The sequence below is a fragment of the Eulemur rufifrons genome, chromosome 2, assembly GCF_041146395.1.
Source record: "Eulemur rufifrons isolate Redbay chromosome 2, OSU_ERuf_1, whole genome shotgun sequence".
NCBI classification, from domain to species: Eukaryota; Metazoa; Chordata; class Mammalia; order Primates; family Lemuridae; genus Eulemur; species Eulemur rufifrons.
Window position 1 is genome coordinate 16,382,691 of NC_090984.1, and position 22,783 is coordinate 16,405,473.

The 22,783-nt window shown below is 56.1% G+C and overlaps 1 protein-coding gene across 2 annotated transcripts; it reads right to left on the reverse strand.

The window, feature by feature from the left end:
- Positions 1-14: 14 nt before the first annotated feature.
- Positions 15-16,275, reverse strand: HDGFL2 (HDGF like 2). 2 transcript variants are annotated; one of them, XM_069480301.1, is made up of 16 exons: positions 16,127-16,275; positions 13,777-13,853; positions 13,545-13,683; positions 7,749-7,949; positions 7,035-7,151; positions 6,860-6,931; positions 5,991-6,153; positions 5,744-5,819; positions 5,323-5,635; positions 4,079-4,182; positions 3,114-3,187; positions 2,744-2,814; positions 2,207-2,308; positions 1,745-1,958; positions 873-1,002; positions 15-328 (listed from the first exon to the last, which is right to left on the reverse strand). In XM_069480301.1, exons 1-16 carry the CDS (start codon positions 16,196-16,198, stop codon positions 232-234), a joined length of 2,022 nt encoding a protein of 673 aa, XP_069336402.1. In that variant the 5' UTR covers positions 16,199-16,275; the 3' UTR covers positions 15-231. The 2 variants fall into 2 exon arrangements, with proteins under 2 accessions (XP_069336402.1, XP_069336391.1); XM_069480290.1 differs by having other exon boundaries at positions 33-331.
- Between the last annotated feature and the right edge of the window lie 6,508 nt (positions 16,276-22,783).

A 22,783-nucleotide genomic window follows, 5' to 3' on the forward strand; every position in this document is an offset into this window, starting at 1 on the left:
AATAAAAGTGATTTCTTTTTTCATTAAAAAACCCTTTATAGTCATTTCATGTCGGTTTGAAATCACAGAAATTAGGCAGAAAAAAAACCCAAGGGGACAAATACAAACAAACAGCACAGCGTCTCCCCAAAAGTTCTCTGCTCGCCTGGGAGGCTGGAAAAGGACACGGGGCGGCCTACGGGCGTCTACTGTGGGCTGAGCTCGGGGCGGGGCCGGCTCGGCGGCCTGCGCTCAGCTCTCCTCATCTGGGGACTCCGAGTCCGCCCGCTCCCTCTCACACTCCTGCTGGTCACTCCCAGGCCTGTCCAGGTCGGGGCCCTCCCGCAGGCTGCTGATGGGGACACAGCAAAAGTGGTGTGAGCATCCTCCAGCCCTCTCCCTGCCTCTGGGGTGATCAGGGTGGGGAAGGGCCCCAGGGAGAGCTCTGCCCCGTGCCCAGCACCCACCGTTCCCCGGGGCAACACCTTCCCACCTGCCCCTCCACCCCCACCAGAGAGGCTGCAAACGTCCCAAAGGACCACGCTCAATGCCAGCCCGGCCCAGTGCAAGGCAGCTGCTCTATAAACAAGAGCTGAATTCGGCCACCAGACACCAGCCTGGGGTTCTCAGCATTGGCCACCATCACAGGGTGGGGCTTGTTCACGGTGCCTGCCTGGGCCACTCTGGAGGGTAGCAAGAAGCCACCTGCCCAGGAGGCTAAAAGGCCTGGAGCCACCTTTGTGGGGGCCGACAGGAGGAAGTGCCAGCCAGTTTGATCCTAGTAGCCAGCTGCAAAGGTGGGGGGGTGACGTCCCTGGGACCCTTCCCAGCATGGGCAGGGCCCAGTATGAGCAGCTCACAGCCTCGGGCTACCCTGGCCTGGTGACACTTACTTGTTGTGCAGGTCTTCAGAGGAGCCGCCCCTCAGCCCCTCCTCCGAGTCCTGGCCTTCCTCCAGCTCCTTGTCCTCCAGGCTCTCCCCCTTCTGGGACGTGGCCTCGCCGTTTACCGGGGCTGAGAGATCTGTGTGGGACAGGTGGGTCACGGGACAGGGACCCGTAGTCAGGGACCCCCTACCCTCCCCATCGAGAGCAAGCCAACTTGGGGCAGGGGCCTGAAGGACCCTCAGCCCTCCAGGATCCTGGATTGGGGCCACGCTGAGCACCGTGTCCATTGGTTCCCCGTGCTCCTCAACACTTGGGCCAGCCCAAATGCAGTGAGCCTGTTTCCCAGCCTGGCTCGTGAGCTCACCAGAGGACTGCTCTGAGCATCTGTAATCAGATTGCCTGACCCCAGAGTCCCCTCGGCCGCCATCCTTGCTGGACACACCTGTCTCCTCTCAGCCCACCCGTGACCCCAGCAAGTTCATTCGCCCAAGGGCTTCATCCCCCCAAACTTCCATCGGCAGCCTCCTGGGGCATGTTCCCACTCCCAACCCCGTCATGTGCACAGCTCCCCTGGCTGTGCTCCGAGCCCACGAGCAGCGTGGGTGTGCGCGTGCCATGAGTCGGCCCTGTCAGCCCCACAAGCGTGCAGCCCAGGTTGCCTGCACCCCGACCATCTGGCACATGGCGGAGCCCAAACACCCCTCCACTGGCTGCCCCGGGGACGGAACCAGGTCTGCACAGAGGCCCCGGCAGGAACACGCCACTCCCAGGTTGGGGGAAGACAGCAGAGCTGTGCCCCCTCCCAGAAGGTGCTGCCCAGCACCTGCCTCTGCAGCTGAGGCCACAGAGGATCAACGGCCCAGCCGCCCGCCACTCACCAGTGCTCGGCTCATCCTCCATCTTGCCCTTGGGGGGCTCCTCCCCAGCCAGCTTCTCCTCGGCCTTCTCGGCCTCAGCCTTCTCCTTCTCCGGTCCGGTCTTGTTTGCTTTCTGCACCGCCTCAATCTTGGGCCCCAGGACCCGGGACTTGAGCCGCATGTAGACTTCGGCTGCCTTCTCCATCACGTCCTTGTTGGCTTTGTAACGGCGAATCTGGCCACGGAGCAGCCCCACTCAGCGCGTGTAGCGGCCTTACCCTCAATGCTGGTGAGGCCACCCCTCCCGGCCATGCCTCCCAGCAGCGCGCGGCTCCATGGGCCTGGCTCTTCTGCCCACTAGCCTGCTGCCTTCTCAATGACCAAGGGCAGCTCCGCCAGGAACCGGGGCTCCCAGGCAGACACCTGCTCCCAGCCTCACCACACCTGCCACCAGTACTTTCCACCTCTGCAATCCTGCCATACCTTCTTCAACGTGGCCACCACATCTGTGTTCTTCTGTAGAATCTGAGAGGTCACTTGCAAGGTGCCCAGCTCCTCTAGCGCATTCAGACACCTCTTTATGTCCTGCAGGGTGGGGTGGGAATGAGATAGGACCGCCTGGCCAAGGGGTCCCAGAGGCACCACCGGGGGGAGGAGGACACCCTGGGCTGCCCGTGGGAAGGGCTGACTCTGCAGAATGGCACAGCCTCCCTGTGTGGGCGCAGGCCCGGGCCCGGGTTAGGGGACTCTGTGAACGGCAGACCCTGGCGGGGGGCGGGGTGAGGGGAACCCACCATGGTGCCACCTGCTGGGGAGCTGAGACTGCACCTCAGGACGGGAGATGCCCACCTGCTTACAAGCGAAAGGAACAGGGACCCTCACCCCACCCACCTGTGGGACCCTGGATTTGCCTCAATTTCCCAAGGCTTCTAAGGGAGCCCTGGATGGGGGGCGGCAGAGGGGACTGCTTGGCTCAGGAGAGTGGCTGCGCCAGGACCCCTGAGTTCCAAGGACTCTCACCGGGTTGTCAACCTTCAGGGCAAACTTGATCTCGCTGTGTAGCTTCTGAAGCTTCTCCTCCACGGAAGGTTCTGGGGCCGAGAGAGAGAGAGCACCGCCAGGCCTGAGCAGGGCCGTGGAGGCCCCAGGTGTCAGCTGGCTCGGGGGCAGTGGCTTAAGACCCTCTGGAGGAGTGGTCGGGGCCTCGGGTCTGTACACGTGCTGGGTCCAGCTCAGCCCCCACCCCTGCACACCTGGGCGCCCTGCCCAGAACTGGCCCAGGACCTTCGCACACACCCCTCCAGGGACGGGACAGCTGGGATCATGGCCCTCCCCTCCTCCCTTCCACAATCACAGGCTGAGACAGGGACTGGAGCAGCCAGGACCTCACCTTTCTTCTTCTCCACCTTCCTGTCCCCTGAGAACCCTTCGGACCGCTTCCGGGTTCGCTCCAACTTCAGGGGCCTGCGGAGAGGCACTCCCTCAGACGGGCCTGACCAGTGTCCTCATCGCCCCTGCCCCAGCCGCCACCCTCCCACCGAGAGGCCGGGGCCTGCAGCTGCTGCAGTAGGGAACCTTTTGGAGGGCCTAGAAGCTGGGAGGGTCAAGGCCCTGGCACGACCCAAGCCCAGGGCAGAGGCCGAGGGAAGCTGCCGACCAAAGATGTTAGACTACCATCTGGCTCTTATGGGCAAACACGGAATCCCAGAACTCTTTTCTTTTACACATGGCAAAGGGCTGGTTGTGTACAACCAACTGAGTGAGTTATGAAAAGGCATCAAAGCTGACGCTCATGAACGGAGTGTTACTGAGACGCAGTCCCGAGTGCCACGCCACACTGGCCGCCACGCCACATGGCCAAGTTCCTACTGAGCAGGTTTGTCTGCTGACGGTTGGAATCCCACGTACAAAGTGGCCAGGAAGTAGCTCTGTCTCCTCATCTTGGCAGGGGTCTCACAATTTAAACCATGGGACGGAGGCACCGTTTCTCAGCCTTGGCACTGAGGACACTCAGGCCTGGAGCGTTCTCTGCAGAGGGGCCATCCTGGGCACCACAGGGTGCTAAGCAGCGTCCCTGCCTCCACCCACTCCAAGCCCCAAGCATTTCCTTCCCCAGTTGTGACAACCATGAGTGCCCCAAACATTGCCCGGTGTCCCCTGGGGATGAGATCACCCCGGTGAAACCCCTGCTCTAAGGGGAGGACCCTAGTTCTGCAGCAATGATTCCTGCACAACCTGATAGGTCTCAAGAACTGGAAACTACAACGGGATCTGCCCCCGAGACTGAGTCCAGAAGCCTCTCCGAGAGGGTGCGGGCCCAGGGCCCTGGGGCATGGGCAGGCAGGGGGCGCTCACCTGGCTCGGGGCTTCTCCTCCGGCCGCCCTCTCTTCTCCTTCTGGCTGGGCTTCCTCATGGGCTCTGAGCCTTGGGACTGCAGCTTCCTGGATGATTTCTTTGCCTACAGCGGCCAGAGAAGGGGGTTGCAGCAGTGGGAAGCAGGGCTCGCCCCAGACCCCCGAGCCACCCACCTCGATGTGTAGCACGACACTCTCTGCTGTCCCGCCGCTGTGTGTGGAGTTGGTGGGGCAGGAGGGAGGTGACGGAGGACCCTGGGGGTCTTGGAGCCTAGGCTCCACCCTGTGGAGGGCAGCCCCACTGCCCTGCTGTCGGCAGCTCTAGGCCCAGGCTGGGACAGTTCCTGCACAGGAACTCATTCTGTGACAAGGAGTGATGGGGAGAAGAGGGCGTTCTTCCTGCTTCTCCCAAAGGCAGGCCTGGCCCAGGGGTCACCGTCGCATGGGGTCTCTCTGGGCCTAGAAGGTCAGAGAGCCAGTGCCACAGGCGGAGAGCTCGACAGGGCCCAGAGCACACATGTACAGACCGGGCCTGACAGTCACCACCTGCCTCAGAGGCCTCCCCACTGCTCCCCCAGTGGACAGAGGGTACCTGTGAGCACCTGAGTCAGGCCCGTCCCTCCTCTGCCCACAGCCCTCCATGGCTCCCAACTCCCTCGGGGTCAAAGCCCAAGTCCTCCCTGCAGCCCACCAGGCCCTGCACAACTTACCCCGTCCCCTCCCTGCCCTCCCCTCCTCCCACTCTTCCCCTCCTCACTCTGCTCCAGCCACACAGGCCTCCTGGCTGTGCCTCCAACATGCCAGGCATGGTCCTGCCCCAGGGCCTTTGCACGGGCTGTGCCTCCTGCCTAGAACGCCTCCCCCCAGATACCTTCACCGATCCCCTCTCCCTTTATTGGGATCCTTACTGAAATCTGAACCCAAGCCTTTGGGGTCTACTAACATCTCTGGGGTCTACCCACATACATGCACCCACTTTATTCTCCTTGGCACCAAACAATCCGGAAAACACCACACACAACGGTCATGTCATGCCCTGATTGTCTCTCTTCCTCCCTCCCTGTGACATCAGCCCCTCCAGGGCAGAGGTTTCTGGGCTTCTGCACTCCCACTGCTCTATCTTCGGCACGCGAGAGGGTGCACTCTACCCAGCAGATGCTCAATAAATGTGGGGTGAAGGCGGGGACGTGCTGGCTGCAGCCACAGCCAGGCGAGGCAGGGGAGGGCTCCAGGGAGGGCCACACCTCTCTCTCCAGCTCAGCCTCGGGCTCCGAGTCGGAGGAGGACCGGGGGCCCCGGCCGCGGCCCTTGCGGCCGCGCTTTTTCACGGGCTCCTCGTCATCCCGGAGCTCCTCGCCGCTGCTGCCACCGCTGGCCCCGCGCTCGGCCTCCCCACGCTCGGCCCGCTCACGCCGCCGCTCCTTCTCCTCCTTCTCCTGCTCCCGCAGCCGCCGCAGCTCCTCCTCCTGCTCACGCCGCCGCCGGGCCTCCAGCTCGCGCCTTCGAGCCTCGTCCCGTCGCTTCCACTCACTGATGCGGTCCACCTCCTCGCTGTCGCTGCGGGCAGGAGGGTGGTTGGGGCTCCCGTTCCTGTGGATGCTCGGGCCGCACCTGTGGCCTCAGCTGATGGATGACCCCGCCCCCAGAGGTGACCCCAACACCCACCTGTCACTGCTCGAGCTGGACGGGGGTCGTTCGGGCTTCGGTTTCCGGCCTCGGGGCTTTGGGGGAGGCTTCTCAGCTACGGGGAAAGGAAGGGGGTGATCGTCTCAGCACTGTCTCTCCCAGGGCTGTGGGAGCTTCCAGGGGGACTCCAAGCAGACGGGGACCACCCCGGAAGCCCCCAGCATAGGCCAGGCCCAGACGGCTGTGGGTGCAGGAGTGCAGGCCGCGGGCACTGGGCCGGCCCTACCTGGCTTCCTGCCCCGTGGAGGCTTCTTGACAGACACGTCCGAGTCAGAGGAGGAGGAGGAGGAAGAGGAGGAGGAGGACGTTGACCTCCCCACGGCCACTGGCTCAGCCTTGGCCCCGTCCGAATCTGCTTTGGAGTCTGAGTCAGAGGCCGAGGGCACCTTCTGGGGAGCAGCAGGGACAGGCAGGAGTCAGGAAGCCAGCGTAGGGCTTCCTGGAGAGTGGGTCACGCGGTGCGAGGGGAGGCCAGGTCCGTCCCCTGTGCCCCCCACCCCGCAGTCCCTTCATGCTGAGCCCTCCCTCGTGACCTGCCGCAAACACACAGGCACAGCATGCATAGACACACAGAGGCACCACACAGACATACCACACACAGGCACACACAACACACAACATACAGACACACGCGCGCACACACACACATACAACACATACCCACACACCCCTACACATACACATAGACACAAATGCACACACACTAGTGCACACACAACACATGCATACAGGCGCACACCTAATGGACACACATTCACATTAACGGAACACATACACAATACATAATCGTACACGTGCACACATAATACACACACTCTCACACACAGGGCCCTTAAGACTGCTTCACTGTCTTCTGACAGCAACAATCCAGAAACCCATTTTCTAACCCAGGCTGTGGGCCCCCTCGGGAGCAGGGCAGCTCGGGCTCTGCACATAGGAGCGCTCGGGTCACAACTACAGTCTCCTGGGGGCCACCATGGCCCGTGCCCTAACCCCCTCCACAAAGGACCCAACTCCGCACCGTGGACAGTGCCAGTGACCACGAAGAGCCCTACGAGTGAGCACGGGGAACAAAAGGCACCAAATATGCTCTACCTTTTTCTTCCGTCCTCCCAGGGGGCCCCGCCGTGGTGCCCGGACCACCGCTTTCTTCTCAGGGGTGAAGTCCTGGGTAGGGAGAGTGCACTGAATCGGGGCGCAGACAGCCATGCAGGGCTCCACCCGTTCACCCGCCTTCTCCTGCTCTCCCTCGGAGTCACCACCCGCCCACCTGGTCACTGGTTTTCTCTGACTCGGACGAGCTTTCTGAGTTCTCCTCTTCGGACGGGGACACACTGGCTTGATCCAGGTCACTGGAAGCCTTTCGAGCTCGTTTCGAGACCGACATCTGCAAGGGGAGCCGCCTGGATGTATCAGCAACTGGGAAAGCCATGCTCTTGGCAGGAAGCCCCGCATCTGACCACTGGCAGCCTGGGTAGAGCTGAGGTTCTAGAACCTTCCTGGGGCATCAGGGACCTCTCTGAGAATCTGATAAAAGCCAGGGATCTTAAATCCTGAGGGCATTATCCTCAGTGAAATAAGCCAGTCACAAAGAGACAAACCCTCACAGGAGGTCCCTAGACGTGTCAGATCCACAGAGATAGAAAATAGAATGGTGGGTGCCAAGGGCTGGGGAGGGGGTGGGAGTGTTTCACAGGGACAGAGTATCAGTTTGGGAAGGTGAGAAAGTAGGGACTGACTGCTGATGGGGATGGGGTTTCTTTTGGGGTGATAAAATGTTCTGGAATTAGACAGAGGTGACAGTTGTACAATTCTGCAAATATTCTAAAAACCACTGAGTAACGTCACTCTGACAGGGTGACTGACATGGCATATGGATCATACCTCAATGCTTTCGAATGCATATTGAAAAAAAGTAAGAAACAAAAGAAAGGCAGGAGGGAGAGCAGCAACGGGTGAGATGTCAGGGCCCGCCCCACCCCACCTTCAGCGCCGAGGTCTTCCTCTTCAGGCCACTGTTGTCGCTGCTCTTGTCGGAGTCTGAGTCGCTCTCCATCCTGTCGCTGGCGGCTGCGGCAGTCACGGCTGTGACGGCCATGATCCCCCGGTCGTCGTCGTCCTCGTCAGCGTCGCTCCCACCCACGGGGTCGGCCTCTGGGGCCTCACTGTCGGAGGAACTCACCGGCTGGAGGGGCGGGAGGTAGAGACCACGTGTCACCTCGAGCCCGGGGTGCGTTTCCTAACCAGGACAGCAACCACCAGTGGAGTCTTGAATGTCAGCGTCCTGTCTCCTCGATTTACAAATGGGGCAACTGAGGCCCAGAAAGTCCAGAGAACCGAGGTGGGAGAGTGAGGGAGACACGTGTGGTGGGTGCCAGGGTGGGGCCTCAGGCTGCAGGGTTAAACCTTGGGCAAGTGACTCCAGCCTCTCTGTGCCTCAGTGTCCCCGCCCCAGCAATGGGGATGGCATGGTTTGGGTCTCAGAAGGCTATGGTGAGGATGAAACCAAGCTGGCAGCGAAGCACTGGGGCCGGTGCCCTGACTACGGCAAGGTCAAGTTGCCTCTTCTTTATTTTCTGAACCATTCTCGTTATCATGAGGTGCAACCTGACCTAGGACGAGACCTCCAGGCTTCTACCTTCCCGGCACCACTAGTTCCACTACACTCAAGATGCCTGCGCAGGCAGTGACAGCCACAAAAATAGCGAACACTTATAGGACGATTCTCACATGCCAGCCACGTGACCAGGTTCCTTTATGCACTCAGCCAAGGGCTGCTGAGCGGTGCTGTGTGTCAGACACTGGGCTGCGGGGAAGGGAGTACACAGAAGTGACCAGGGCACGGTCCACTGCCCCTGGAGCTGGTGACCTAGTGGGGGAGATTGATCACCACCATTTAAACAGATAAACGCAGGAGCAAGATCTGGGTGTGTGGCTGCGAGGATCACAAGAGGTGGGAATGTCATTTTTTGCCTGGGTGGTCAGGGAGGCCCCTCTGAGGCTGTGACATTTTAGCGGAGGAGTCGTCCTAAGCATGCAAAGGGGTAGGAGCTGGGTGCATTCCAGAAACCAGGAAGGGCATGAATGAAGGTCCCCTCTGGACCCAGAAGAGGCTGGCACGGCTGGGGCACAGGCAGTGGTGGAGGTGGCAAAGGAGTGGACAGCAAGGCAGCCAAGGGCAGGATCATGCTGGGGTGTGGAGGATCTAAAAGCCCATCAGGTAGATGGCACAAGGCCAACCAGGACACGGAGCTTGCTCAGGTCTCTTTCCAAACTCGTTCTGGATGTCGTACGTTTGTGGGAGGAAATGTGTGAGCCTCGGCTGTGTTCAGCCATCACTCATCCATCCAGTGAACATCACGGAACACCTACTGCGTGCCCAGCCCTGTGCTGCGCGCCGGGGCTAGAAACAGTAAGACATGGTCCCTGCCCTCGCAGAGCTCACAGTCTAACTCGGGGACAGGCAAGTAAACGCACGGGTACGATGCAGCTCCCGCCCAGACGCGCCCAGCAGCACCTGGCACGGCCACATCCGAGCATAAGATCTGATCAAGTCACTTCTTTTCTACATAACTGCCATTTTTTAAGAAAAGAGAAGGAGATTGAGATTTTTAAAAGCCACATACTCTGGAAACAGAATAGAGTACCACTCAGCCATAAAAAGGAAAGGGGCTGTGACATGGGCTCCAATGCGGATGGACCTAGAAGTGGTGCCCAGTGAGAGACGCCAGACACACAAGGCCACACAGTGTGATGACATTTATATGAAATGTCCAGGACAGGAGGATCCACAGGGACAGAGAACAGATCAGAGGCTGCCAGGGCCTAGAGGGAGGAGAGACTCGAAGGTGACTGCTGACAGGTACGGGTTTCCCTGGGAGGTGATGGGAATGTTCTGGAATTAGTCGTGATGACCACCCAACACTGTGGATATACTAAAAGCCACTGCAGGGTATACTTTAAAATGGTTAAAATGGTGAATTTTATGTCATGTGAATTTTACTTCAATTTTTAAAAAGCCATTATGGAAAAAGAAAGCCACGTTCTCCTGGCGTGATGGCAGCGGGACACGCGTGCTGAGAAAGCAGCGAGGGGGCGGAAGGGCATGAGCACAGGCCAGAGGCATCTCGGGCAGCGCGTGGACCCTGAGGCTGGGAAGGAGAAGTGGAGAGGACAGAGGCCCACGTTGTGCCGGGGTGTGCAGCTGGGTGGCCAGAGTGGATGGGGATGGGGGACCTGTCGCAGGCAGGGCGAGGCCAGCACACAGGAGTAGAGGTGCCAGGACCAGGAGGAGACCCGGGCCCTCCCTCAGCCCCTGCCCCTCCAAGCTTTCATAAGGGCCCCTGTTCCTCCCCTGCCGCGCAGCGGAGCCCACCCTAGTCTCACATGCAAACTCAGGCTGACAAGCCCCACTCCACAGACGAGAAAAATGAGAACCAGGTATTGCGACAACCTCACTGTTCAGCACTGAGCGTGTTTTGTCTCCCTGTGTCACCATGGCCAATGGCCCTTAGGCACAGTGACCGGGCCCTATCTGTATAATTTTGACAAGATTAAAAAGGATAATACTAAATAGGTCAAGCCCCAAACCTAAAATGCGAGGGGAGAAGAAAACGCTCACAGGGTACATTTCTGTCACTCTTTCCCCCCGGGCGGTCAGAGGCTCGGAGCTTCCTGTTTCCCTTTGGAGCACGCCAGTGAGCAAAGAAGGGAGATATTTAATATTACCCCCCATTTTTCATGGGGGGGCCAGCAGCCCAGAGGGTCACAGACCGAATGGCTGGCCCGAGGGTCTTCTGCAGAAGGCGCAGATCGGTACCAGAGTCCTAAGAGCTACCATTGCTTAGGTGACAGGGGCTTGTCATGGCTCTCTCTGTGTATGGGTAGGAATTATCACCCCCAGATGAGCAAAACGCCGAGAGAGGCTACGTGACAGCTTAGGATCACACAGCGGGTAACCGCAGAGCCGGGCTGCGAATGCAGATCTGCCTTGGCCTCAGAGCCAGGGTCCCTGGTCATAGCTACTCCTCATGAAACGGCTCCCCTCACTCTCGACCACCTGTGAGCCAATTCATGCCACCACAGCCCTGGCAGGCTGTTGGGAAGAACGTGTGCATTGTACAAGTGGGGAAACTGAGTCTCTGGGAAGATGAATGACTAGGTTGTGTTGTAGATAAAGCCTGGACTCTGGCTCTCCAGGGGCAGCTCGTGGGGCAGGGACTGAACTGCCCTCCAGCAGAGGTTTGGGGAAACCTGGTCCGCACCAGCCGCCTGCAGGACCTGAAGGCCAGTGGCACAGGGAAGTACCCAGAAATAAAAGGCCGAAGCTGGCCGACTTCCAACCATCTCTGGACCCAACGGAGCAGGGAGTGGGATGCGTGGCTGGTTTCTCCCACTGTCTTGGTGGGTTTGGGTCTGGAGGGTGACTAAACTGGAAATCGGTCAGTCAAACCCAGTCTTGCCGACTACCATCTATCCGCTGAGCACTTGGGCCACTGTGCAGGGGGCGTGATGTGCATTTTCTCACTGATTGTCCCAGCAGCCCTGTGAGAGGCTAGGGGCCTCGTGGTCCTCTGTTTCACATGAGGAAACTGAGCTCAGCGAGGACGTCAATCCCCAACTGCAAGTGAGGAATAGAGTCAGGACATGAGCCCAGGGCCACCTATCTGCACGGCAGGGCTCCTAGTCCAGTTCCCCACCCGCCCCCCGCAGGGGTTCTTCCCCAGGCCCCCTCCTCCAGGGCCCTGCCCCCAGCTCATCCTGGCCAGGATCGCTAAGGCCAGGAGTTCAAGACCAGCCTAGGCAACATAGCAAGACCTCATCTCTACAAAAAATAAAGAAATGAGCCAGGCATGGAGGTGGCACCTGTAGTCCCAGCTACTCGGGAGGCTGAGGTGGGAGGATCACTGGAGCCCAGGAGTTCAAGGCTGCAGTGAGCTATGATGGCACCACTGCACTCCAGGCCAGGCAACAGAGCGAGAACCTGCCCCGCCCCATCCACCCCCCAAAAAAAAGAAAAGAGAAAAAGCTGTGCTTCCAAAAGCCTACGTGCTAGTTATATCAGAAGCATCCAAGACAATGCTTGGGAAGAAAAACTGCAAGCCTCCAGGATTCAGTCCTACACTACTAAATCTATGTCTCTAGCGGTATGACCCAGGACTCTGCATTTTAAACACATCTACTTGGAAGCACAGACAGGCTGGACAATCAAAGAGCAGCAATAAGCACCAATAAAGCCACTTCTCAACTCAGGGGGTCTGCACGGCACCTGTGTGGTTTCTAGGGTGCACCGTTCTGAGTTTCCTTTCCTGGAGGGCAGGCACCTGTGCAGTGCTTAGCAAGCGACGGGTGCCCAATAAATATTAAATGGTCTGATGATTCACCAGGAGGTAACAGGCTTAGGACGTAACCAAAGAGAACTTGAGCTGGGGCCAGAAAAGGATCTCATGAAACTCAACAACCTTAAAGGCCTTACAATCTATTTGCTGGGGACAAGCAAAGCCTGGGGATAGGTGGCGGGTACCAAACCAGGGGAACCTGTCTCCTAGACACGTCACAGGTGATAAAAGTAAGATACCACCAATGTGCAATGCCCATGGGCACTGGCCCCCTGAGAAGGGGCTGCCAAATCCTCAGAGCTCAAGAGACATCTGTTGAGTGAATCCTGAATTCTCGACTGTGAGCTCCCAGAAGGCAAGGACTGTGCCTGACTCATCTCGTGTTCCTGGCCCCTAGCGTGGCACGTGGCATGCAGCAGGTGTCAAAGCAGAGATGTCTATGGAGTGGAAGCTTAACAAGCACCAACTATCCTGAACTAACACAGACAGGAACACCCAGACCATCTCAAGACCCTGCGTTCTCACGCACGACCAGGCACCACAAAATGACTTCATCCTCCAGTCACAAATGTTAAAGGCTGGATCCCACCTTCGCTGGCTCCACTTTCCTCCCCTTGGACCACCTCAGATGTCCCTTTTTTCCTTAGCAGCCAAACCTTCCCCCACTATGGTCAGTTCCCTTGGCCTCCTGACAACTCCATGCCCACCCTGCTAAGTCCAGACCACCCCTGCCCCTGACTCTCACAAAGACCTCCAAAGCAGTGGTTAAAAGCAGAGCGATTCCATGCAACACACTGACATAAAAGGAAACAAAAAAAAAGCAAAGAACCCTAGCCCATCTTTCCACATCCCAGATCACCCCAAAATACCAAGAGCCAGGCATCCCTCTCCCATCCTTCCACGGCCGTCTGGCAATTTGACTTCTACTTTTCTAAATTTCTCCATCTCCCTGAATATTTCCCGACACTGATTTGCCACTGAGACGTCATCTCTATGATTCTTGGCACTTTTTTGCACCTGACTGAGAACTCTCCCATCTACAAACTACCACCTTCTTCACCCGAGTCTAAAATCTCGCAGTAATGGGGGAGCTATTGAAAGAAAAAAATGTATTTTCCTTAGAAAACAAAAGGTTTTATAAGAGCTATAACAACACTGTTATAAATTCAGGCTAATCCTACAGCAACAGTTCTCAGCAGGGGTGATTCTGCACCCTCTGTCCCCACACAACTTGGGGGAAGGTGCTCCTGGCATGGAGTGGGTGGAGAATAGGGACACTGCTCAGCACCCTGCAGTGCCCAGGATGGCCCCCAATGTGCGCAGTGCCCAGGGGAGAGACCCAGGCTTAGAGGCCTCTTCTTTTCCTAAGAGACAGGAGAAGGCCACCTGCGCCCCACGGTGAGGAAGTGCCCTGCCCAACTCACTCTCCATGAGGTACTCACTGGAGGGGCGCTGTAGCTGGCGTGCGGGTTGTGCTGGATCTCCCACAGTCCCTCATTGAAGCCTTTCCTCTTGTTGGGTTTCCCGTACTTATCTTTACATTTGTCGTAGAGGAACAGGTCCTTGGGTCCCAGGAAGGCTCTGGAGAAAGGAACCACGGGCCGGTCCCAGGTGAGCCAGGCCACCCCAGGAGGCACCAGAGGGGAAAGCCAAGCCCCAGCCGGGGACACTTACGTTTCGTGTGTACCAAAGAAGAAGATAGGGTATTTGTTGGGCGGGGGTTTCACAGCACCATCGGCGATATCATCAATCTGCAGAGAGAGGCCAGTGGGCCAGTCAGGGTGGCTTGGGGCAGGGGGAGAGCTTTGCCCACTGACCAAGGAAATCACCAAGGAAACAGCCCAGTTACTTGGGGAAAACCATGCTGGAAGGAGGGCAGCCTTTAACCCAGGAGCACGCATCCCCTTCCAAACAGAAATCTGCATTCTGCATAGCCTCCACTGCAAACCTGCCCCCCCCCCCCCCCCCCCCCCGAGTGCTCTCTCTCCCACCCAGGTAGGGAGCTGGCCCCAAGGCAGGTGCTGCACCTAAGCAAAGCCAAATATGGCCCTCTGAAGCAACCAGGGGGTGGGGCTGAGCTCAGCCTCTATGGACTCCCAGGACCCTCCCACCGGATCCCTCCTGCAAAGAGGCGATCAGCAGGCGGTCCCCCAGAGGGTGCAGCTGGCAGCTCCAGGGATGCGGAGCGTGGGGGGTGGGCTACAGGAGACGGCCCTGAGCATCCAGGAAGTCCCACCCTCTCCCTGCAGGCCCATGGGCTCTGGCAGCTGTCAGTCACCTCCCCACAGGAGGCCAGCAGCCCCTTCACTTCCAATCAGGTGCTTGGAAACGTTCTGGGCTAGAAGAGGGGCTGGAGAAGGGGGGACACGGGAGGGAAAACCTAGTGCTCTGGAAAGACAGAACTGGGCAAGGGAGGGAAGTGTCTATAAAGTTTCATCACTTTGGTCTCCCCAAAAAGATAAGCGGGAGCAAATGTGCTAGAGAGAGTTCTCTGGGCCCAGCTCATTCCTTCCCCATCCACTTCTCCAGCTCCTGGGAGGCTGATGGAATCTGTCCAGCCCGACTCCGAGACTTCCTTCTTGCTCACTTTTCCTCTACTTTTCCAAAGTCCTTGGCCCCTGGGCTCGGCCACAGGCCTGCAGGCCAAGCATCCCTCTCCCCAGCACCCAGCAGAGGCATCCCGGTGGGTCCCTCGGAGGACCAGCGGGCCTGCCTTCTGGGCCCTGTTTCTCCTCTTGCCTCACGTAGGACCCGCCCTGATCCCGAGGCCCGGACATCCCAGCGGCAGCACCAGCTCCGGGCTCCAAAAGCCACCTGCTCTCAGGCTGCCGTCGGTCAACAGTCAACCCTGAGCCACCTCCTGTGCTGGTTCTGGTCCACCCTTCAGCCTCCCCCCTTCACTGCCCCTTCCCCATGCCCGGCCCCAAATTCCTCTAGTGCTACCCTGCAGATTCCACCAGCCTCAGCCCTGGGGCAACAGTTCTAAGACCTGGCCTCCCTCCACTGGCAGGGCCTAGAACTCCACCCCCTGCACACTTGGAACTCCCCGGCTTGGGACGCCCTTCTGACCTGGACACTTTGGACCACCTGGGTCCCCTGGCTCAGCCTCCTTCCCTCAGATGCGCTCCCACCCCCTGGGTCCGGGACTGGTCTCCATCTCAAGCATTGGGGAGGAGACCCCTACCCCCAAATGCCCCCAAAACCAGCTTCTTCAGCCTCCTCCTGGCCTGCTCCCCGCGAGGGACCAGTCCCTAGGGTCCTCCAACCAGCCTTATGCCGACCCCATTCTCAAGACCATTTCCCCCAGCCACAGCCCCACATCCACGCCCCACCTCCTTCAGCCACTCGCTCAGGGCCCCAGCATCCCTCGGCCTTGACTCTCAACCATTCTCCACTACTGCACCCCTGATCCCTAAAGCCCCTCACAGGTGGCCTTGAACTGGGCTTCTCGCAGCCCCACAGTGGGGTGCTTCAACCTGGGGCGCCCGCCTCTAATCAGATTTTACCCCCTCCTCAAATCCCAAGTTCCCCTCAGACCCACCGACCTCCCTCACACTTGAACCTCGTCCCCTCAGGCCTGGGACCCCCAGACCCCGGGGCGAGGGTCTCTTATGCCCTGGACCCCTAGAACCCTGGCGTGAGGGTCCCCCAAGCCAGACATCCCCATATCCCGGGTGTGAGGGTCCCTGAGGCTCGGGACACCCCCAAGCCCCCAGCGCGAGGATCCCCCAGGCCGGACACCCCCAGACCCCCGACGCGAGAGTCCTTCAAGCCTGGGACACCCCCAGACCCCGGGGCAAGGGTCTCTTAGGACCCAGACCTTGGCGCGGCTCCCTCAAGCCCCCGACACCCCCAGACCCCGGCGCGCGCCTCCCTCAGGCCCCGGACACCACGAGAGCCCGGAGGGCGCCGCCCTCAGGCCCCGGACACCCCCAGGCCCGCGGAGCGCGGCTCCCTCAGGCCGGGGGCCCCCACAGCCCCACCCCCCGCCGCCGGGCCCATCTCCCTCCCCGCGCGGCCTCACCCGGGCTGGCCAGTGCGGGTAGCCCTTCATCTTGGCGAACACCAAGTCCCCGGGCTTGAAGGCGTGTGGCATGCTGGCGGCGGGAGGCCCAGGCCGCGGGAAGCGGCGGCAGCGGCTATAGCGGCTGCGGCGGCGGCGGCGGCGGCGGCAGCGGGAGGCGAAGCCGGGGGTAGGAGCGGGACGCTGAGGGGCGGGGGCGACCGCCTGGGCAGCCGGCCGGCGCGTGTTTATTGGGCTTTGCGCCGCCGGAAGTCCCGCCCTCCGGCCGTCACGGGCAGGCAACGCCGTCGCTCAGGACCACGTGCGGGGACAGAGCAGCCCGACGGCCAATGAGTAGAGGGGATGGGGAGAAGCAAGTTAACGGGATTGGATAACGGGCAAAACCAAGGGGTGTGACCCAGAGGCCTAATGGGAGGTTATGGGAGGTGAAAGGGAAAAGGTGGGAGGAGAGAAACAGAAGGGCTAAGGGATCGAAGGGGTGGGGCTTAGCTAAAAGGGGCGGGACACAGACCGCCATACGAGGAGGGACTTTAATTGGGGGCAGATCATTGGATACCACAGGAAGCAAGGCTAATCAACGTAGGGGGCGGGTCATTGATAGCCTCTCCCTCCCTAGAGGAGAGGCTTAACGTAGAGCTGCAGGTCATTGGATACCACAAGAGAAGCCCCTCAAGGTAGGGAGCGGGCATTGGCCACCATAGGAGGAGGGGCTTAAGGAGGGGTCGGCCATTGGATAGCATAAGAAGAGAGGTTCAACTCAAAACAGGGACGGGCCATTGCTAGCCTGAGGGGGCGGGGCTTATGTAAAGGGGCGGGGCAAATGGGAGCGGTCGGGAGATCCCCAGCCACAAAGTGCACAGAACAGTTCTTTACTTGCGAAAGGTTGAGTATTTACTATGTGCCAGGACCACGAAATACCCAATATGCATATTAAATCATATACTAAAAATGTATAGAATACTGAGAGGCCAAGTTACTGAATAGCTTTATGCCTCAGTCTCCCCCCCTGTAAAATGGGGCTTATAGGGTCGTGAGAATTAAGTGACTTTGCCACCCACCCCAAGGCGCGCCAAACTGTGCCCGGCATTAGGAAATCCTGGGAGCCTTAGATGCTGTGACCCTCCCTTGCAGGAATCAGGTCTAGCAGTGCAAAGAAATGTTAATTTTCTTTTGTAATTAGGGAATCCCTGGTAAGAACTCAAAACATAAGAACCAGGGTGCTTAAGAAGAAAGCTAAGGAATGGAGGCGACTTTGTCTCTCCTGAGGAACCACGGAGGAGAGTTTCCTGGAGGAAAGTTTAATCGGAGATTTGAAAGGTGAATAGAAGTTGGCCAACATAGTGAGGGGAGCCCTGGGAGGGCATCTGGGGCAGAGGGGATGGCAAATACTGACGCCTGATCCTGGGACAACTGAGCGGGTGAGTGGGGGGCAGCAGATAAGGCTAAAGGGGTCCATTGAGGATTTATCATAATGCTATGTTGACGTTAGTGAAAAGCATGGGTTTTATTTGAACTTCTTGGGAAACCAATGGAGGGATTTGATCGGAGGGTACAAAGATAGTACTTGTGTCTCAAGAAAATCCTTATTCTCATGAAATTTATCTCCACAAAGATGATTTCTTTAAAAATTAAATGTAGACTTGCCCTGTAATGTAACAGTTCCGTTCCTAGGTGCTATGGACTCAGTTATGCACCCTCCTGAATTAATATTTTGAATCCCCAACTTCCCATGTCACTGTATTGCAGATGGGGCCTTTAAGGAGGTATTAAGATTTAATGAGGTCATAAGGGTGGAGCCCTGATCCACTAGGACTGGTGTCCTCATAGCTCTTTCTTTGCTATGTGAGGACACAGGGAGAAGGTGGCCGTTTGTAAGCCCGTAAGAGAGCCCTCACCAGAAACCAACCATGATCTTGGACTTTCAGTCCCCAGAATGGTAGGAAAATAATTTTTTGTTATTTAAGGTCCCTAGTCTATGGCATTTTGCTATGGCAGCACAAGCCAGTTAATGTACAAGTTATCTGACCAAAAGAAATGAAAACAAAAACTTCCACAGAAAAACTTGTACAGTAGTATTCGCAGCAGCATTATCTATAACTGCCAAAGAGTAGAAATAACCTATATATCCAGCTGGTGAATGGATAAACAAAATGTGGTATATCCATATGATGAAATACTATTCTGCAACAAAAAAAAATGAAGTATTAATACTTCAAAACATTATGCTCAGTGAAAGAAACCAGACAAAAGATCACATAGTCTATGATTCCAAAATCATGTAACATTTGATGAAATGTCCAAAAAAGGCAAATCTGCCAAGACAGAAAGTAGATTAGAGGTTGCCTTGGGCTGGGGTTGGAATCTACAGTGACTGCAGATGGGTACGAGGTTTCTTTTTAGGGTGATGGAAATGGTCTAAATTTAGATTGTGGTAATGGCTGTACAATTCTGTAAATAGATAATGAAATTCAATGAACTGTACACTTAAAACAGGTGAATTTCACGGTATATAAATTATATATCAATAAAGCTGTTTTTTAGAAAAAGATCCCTTAGACTCCTATGTGGAGAAAGGCTATAGGTAGAATTTCCAGATAAAATTCAGGATGCCCAGTTAAACCTGAATTCCAGATACACAAGGAATGATTTTTTTAGTATAAGTATGTCCCATGCAATATTTTTAAAAGTTGTTATCACATTACAACGTGGATGAACCTACGAGACATTAGTATGCTCTGAGAATTAAGCCAGACACAAAAGAACAAATACTGTATGATTCTACTCATGTGAGGTCTCTAGAGTCATCAGATGCACAGAGACAGAATAGAGGTTACCAGGAGTTTTGGGGGAGGATTATTATTATTTAATGGGCAGAGTTTCTGTTTGGGAAGATGAGACAGTCCTGGAAGCAGGTGGTGGGGATCATTGCATAACAATGTGAATGTCTTATACTTAATGCCACTAAGCTGTGCACTTAAACATGGTTAAGCTGAAGACAGTGGCTCTCACCTGTAGTCCCAGCTAATCGGGAGGCTGAGGCAGAAGGGACGCTTGAGCCCAGGAGTTCAAGGCTGCTGTCATAGCAAAGAAAGGGAAGAAAGGGAGAGAGGAAGGAAGGAAGGAAGGAGGGAGGGAGGGAAGGAAGGAAGGAAGGGAGGGAAAGAGAAATAAAGAAAGAAAGAGAGAGAGAGAGGAAGAAAGAAGGGAAGGAAGGAAGGAAAGAAAGAAAGTTAAAATGGTAACTTGTATATTGTCCATTTTACAATAAAAGAATGATACTATACATATCAAATAAAAATATCTGACATAGTTCTAAAAAATGGTTACAATGTAAATTTATTTTATTTTTTAATTTTGTAAAGGTTAGTCAAGTGAACCAATGTAAATGTAATGTTACATATATTTTATCACAATAAAAAAAAAGTGTTGTGGATTTCAAATTCAGATCTAACCGGGCTTCCTGTCTTTTTCTTTGCTAAACCTGCCCACCCTCAAGTGGGGGGCAAGCGTGAAAGCCGCAGGATCAATGAGGAAGATGGTCACTGGGGCCTGGTACAGATGGGGAAATTGAGGCCTGGTGAAGGGCAGGCTGTGTTCAAATTCATTGCCCATTCAAGCCCATTCCAAGAGCCAGAATGCCACTTCTGCTGGTCCCCACCTCCAAGGCCCTCCCAATTCAGAGCACACTTCTCCCCCAGACCTTGAGCCAGCACAGAAAAGCAGCCTACCAGAGATTCCCCATCTGCACCCGGTGGAGCTACGTCTGGCACCTGGGAAAAGATCAGGCTCTGATGGAAACTGGGAACAGAAGGAGGTGGGGAGGGCCTGAGGAGCCACTTTGGACCCCCAAACTGTCAGGCTGAGACAGGAGGGCATCCCCACCTTCCTCCCAGATCAGAGCCTGGATAGGCCAAAGGTTACACTGTCTGTCATCACCTATTACTTCCTGTTGCCCGAGATGTGGGGACTGGCACCTGGCCAGAGGAAGCTAAGGTTTCAAAGGCACTGCCCCTGCCCTCTCTTTGTGAAATATTCCTTCTAATCAGCATGCCCTGGCTGGGTGCGGTGGCTCATGCCTGTAATCCTAGCACTTTGGGAGGCTGAGGTGGGAGGATCACTTAAGCCCAGGACTTCGAGACCAGCCTGAACAACATAGTGAGACTCTGTCTCTACAAAAATTTTAAAAAATTAGCCAGGTGTGGTGGCGCATGCCTGTAGTCCGTGCTACTGGGGAGGCTGAGGCAGGAGGATCGCTTGAACCCGAGAGTTGGAGTGTGCAGTGAGCTATGATTGGCCCTCTGCACTGCAGCCTGGGCAACAGAGCCAGAGCAAGACTTTGTTTGGAAAGATAAAGAAAGAAAAAAGGAAGGAAGGAAGGAAGGAGAAAAATGAAAGGAAGGAAAGAAAAAAAGGAAGGAAGGAAGGAAAGAAAGAAAGAAAAGAAAGAGGAGAGAGCTGCAGTGCCATTTATGACTCAGAAATCACACACTGTTGCTTCTCTGTTCTTCTGATAGTTAAAAGTGAGTCACTAAATGTCTAGCCCACACTCAGGTAAAGAGGAAATAGGTTCTTCTTTTCAAAGAGAGAAGTGCCAAAGAATTTGTGGATTTTATTTTTTTTGAGATGGGGTCTCCTTTGTTGCCCAGGTTGGTCTCAGAATCCGGGGCTCAAACCATCCTCCTGGCTCAGCCTCCTGAGTAGCTGGGATTACGGGTGTGCACCACCACACTGTGGACATACATTAAAACCACCACAACCAGACACCTATATTTGAGAGTTTTTAACATTTTTCCATATGTGCTTCATAGGCAGGTGTATGAATATATATGTATATATTAATATGTGTGTACATATGTATTTGCTTTTATTTTTATTTTTGGAGACACAGTCTTGTTCTGTTTACACAGCTAGAGTACAGTAGTGTCATCTCAGTTCACTGCAGTCTCAAACTCCTGGGCTCAAGCGATCCTCCTGCCTCAGCCTCCCAGATAGCTGGGACATGTGCCACCACCACACCCAACTAATTTTTCTATTTTTTTGTAGAGACGGGGTCTTGCTCTTGCTCAGGCTGGTCTCAAACTCCTGACTTCAAGTGATCCTTCTGCCTCGGCCTCCCAGGGTGCTAGGATTACAGGTGTGAGCCACCACACCTGGACTTGGAGTATTTTAAAGCACAGCTCAGATGCCATTTCACCCATAAATACATCAGAATGCATGTCTGCGAAAAATGTATTTTTTTTTTTTTTGAGACAGTTTCTCACTCCATCACACAGGCTGGAGTGCAGTGCCCAGATCATACCTCACTGCAACCTGGAACTCCTGGCCTCAGGCGATCCCCCTGCCTCGGCCTCCTAAAGCGCTGGGATTACAGGTGTGAGCCACCATGCCCAGCCAAGAAATGTATTTCTAAACATAACCACCATGCCATTATCACCGCTAACAAAATTAACAATAGGTCCTTTATATCTCCTAATGCCCAGACATACTCCAATTTCCCTAGTGGGCTCAAAAATGTCCTTTTACTATTTCTGACCCCTTTATTTGATGTCACAAACTGCCTCCCGCCTGCTTTCTGCCATATCTGCCCTAACACAGATTTTATTCATTTATCATATTTTCTGTCTTCCCTCCCGACCTTCCTCCAAAAACTGATGAGCTCCGTGAGGTCAGGGAATTTTGTCTGTTTCTTCACTGCCGGTACAGAGCCGACTCTCAAGGAATATTAAAGGAATAAATCAATATATGACATCTGCCATTTATTGAGAACTTTCTAATTGCATCAGCATCCCCACAATCTGCGAGGCAGGTGCTATTCTTATGCCCATTTCGTAGATAGGAAGCTGAAGATCAGCAAGCTTGAAGTTTCGGGTGCACCGTGTTCTTCCATCTCTTCAACGCTCCCAGGATAATCTCCAGTCTTCTTAATTTCAACTCCTCAATTCTTTCTCAATACCAGCCTTCCTCTCCTCCCCTTAACCCAGCCACCCTGGGACTCTTCATTTCCTAGACAGAGCCCATGATAGTTCACTTTGCAGCTCGTTTTTTGAGTTTGTTTTAGCTGTCACTTTGGGTGTCTCCTTTGCCGCCGGGACGGCCCAATGTAGGTCACCGTTAACTGGATTCTCTCCGCCCTGTTCGCCAAAGTGGGTCCCCAGCTCGGTGCATCCTCTTTATTGTCTCCTACACAGGGTGTCTGGGGGGGCGACAGGGACCCAAACAGGGCTGGGTCCCGGGGGGCCTTGAATGCCGCCATATTGATTTGAGGACTTTATCACGTAAGCGCTGGGGAGCCCCGGAAGGCTCTTGAGCAGGGGAAGCGACAGAACCAGCGGTTTCTCCACGGGAGTCGGTCGGCCTGTCCCTTTCTTTCCGGTCGCCCCTTGGGGAACGCGGCGGAGGGCGCCAGGCACAGCCTGCAGCTAGAAGCACGCCTGTCGTCCTGGCAACGGAGTCCAGAAGAACCACGGAGAGGCGGCCCCAGAGCGCAGAGCGGTCGCGCCGGACCAGAGAGGCGCGGAGTGCTAGAGAGGCGCGCCGGGACGATTGTCACGTGGGCGGCCGCGCGAAGGCGGGACTTCCGGCGGCCCGGTATTTTTTTTCCGGTTGTTGGCCCCAGGCGGCCCCTCCCCGACTGGGCCGTGCGCCCCCCGCCCCCCG

What these genes read in the sequence shown, in the direction of transcription:
- HDGFL2 (XM_069480290.1), bottom strand. Translation starts at nt 16,198, where the DNA reads ATGCCACACGCCTTCAAGCCCGGGGACTTGGTGTTCGCCAAGATGAAG. An exon ending in CCAGCTACAGCGCCCCTCCA is followed by an intron (nt 7,950 to 13,544) that starts GTGAGTACCTCA and finishes CCGCCCCTCCAG; the next exon opens with CCGGTGAGTTCCTCCGACAG. An exon ending in TGGTGGCCACGTTGAAGAAG is followed by an intron (nt 1,959 to 2,206) that starts GTATGGCAGGAT and finishes CTCCGTGGCCAG; the next exon opens with ATTCGCCGTTACAAAGCCAA.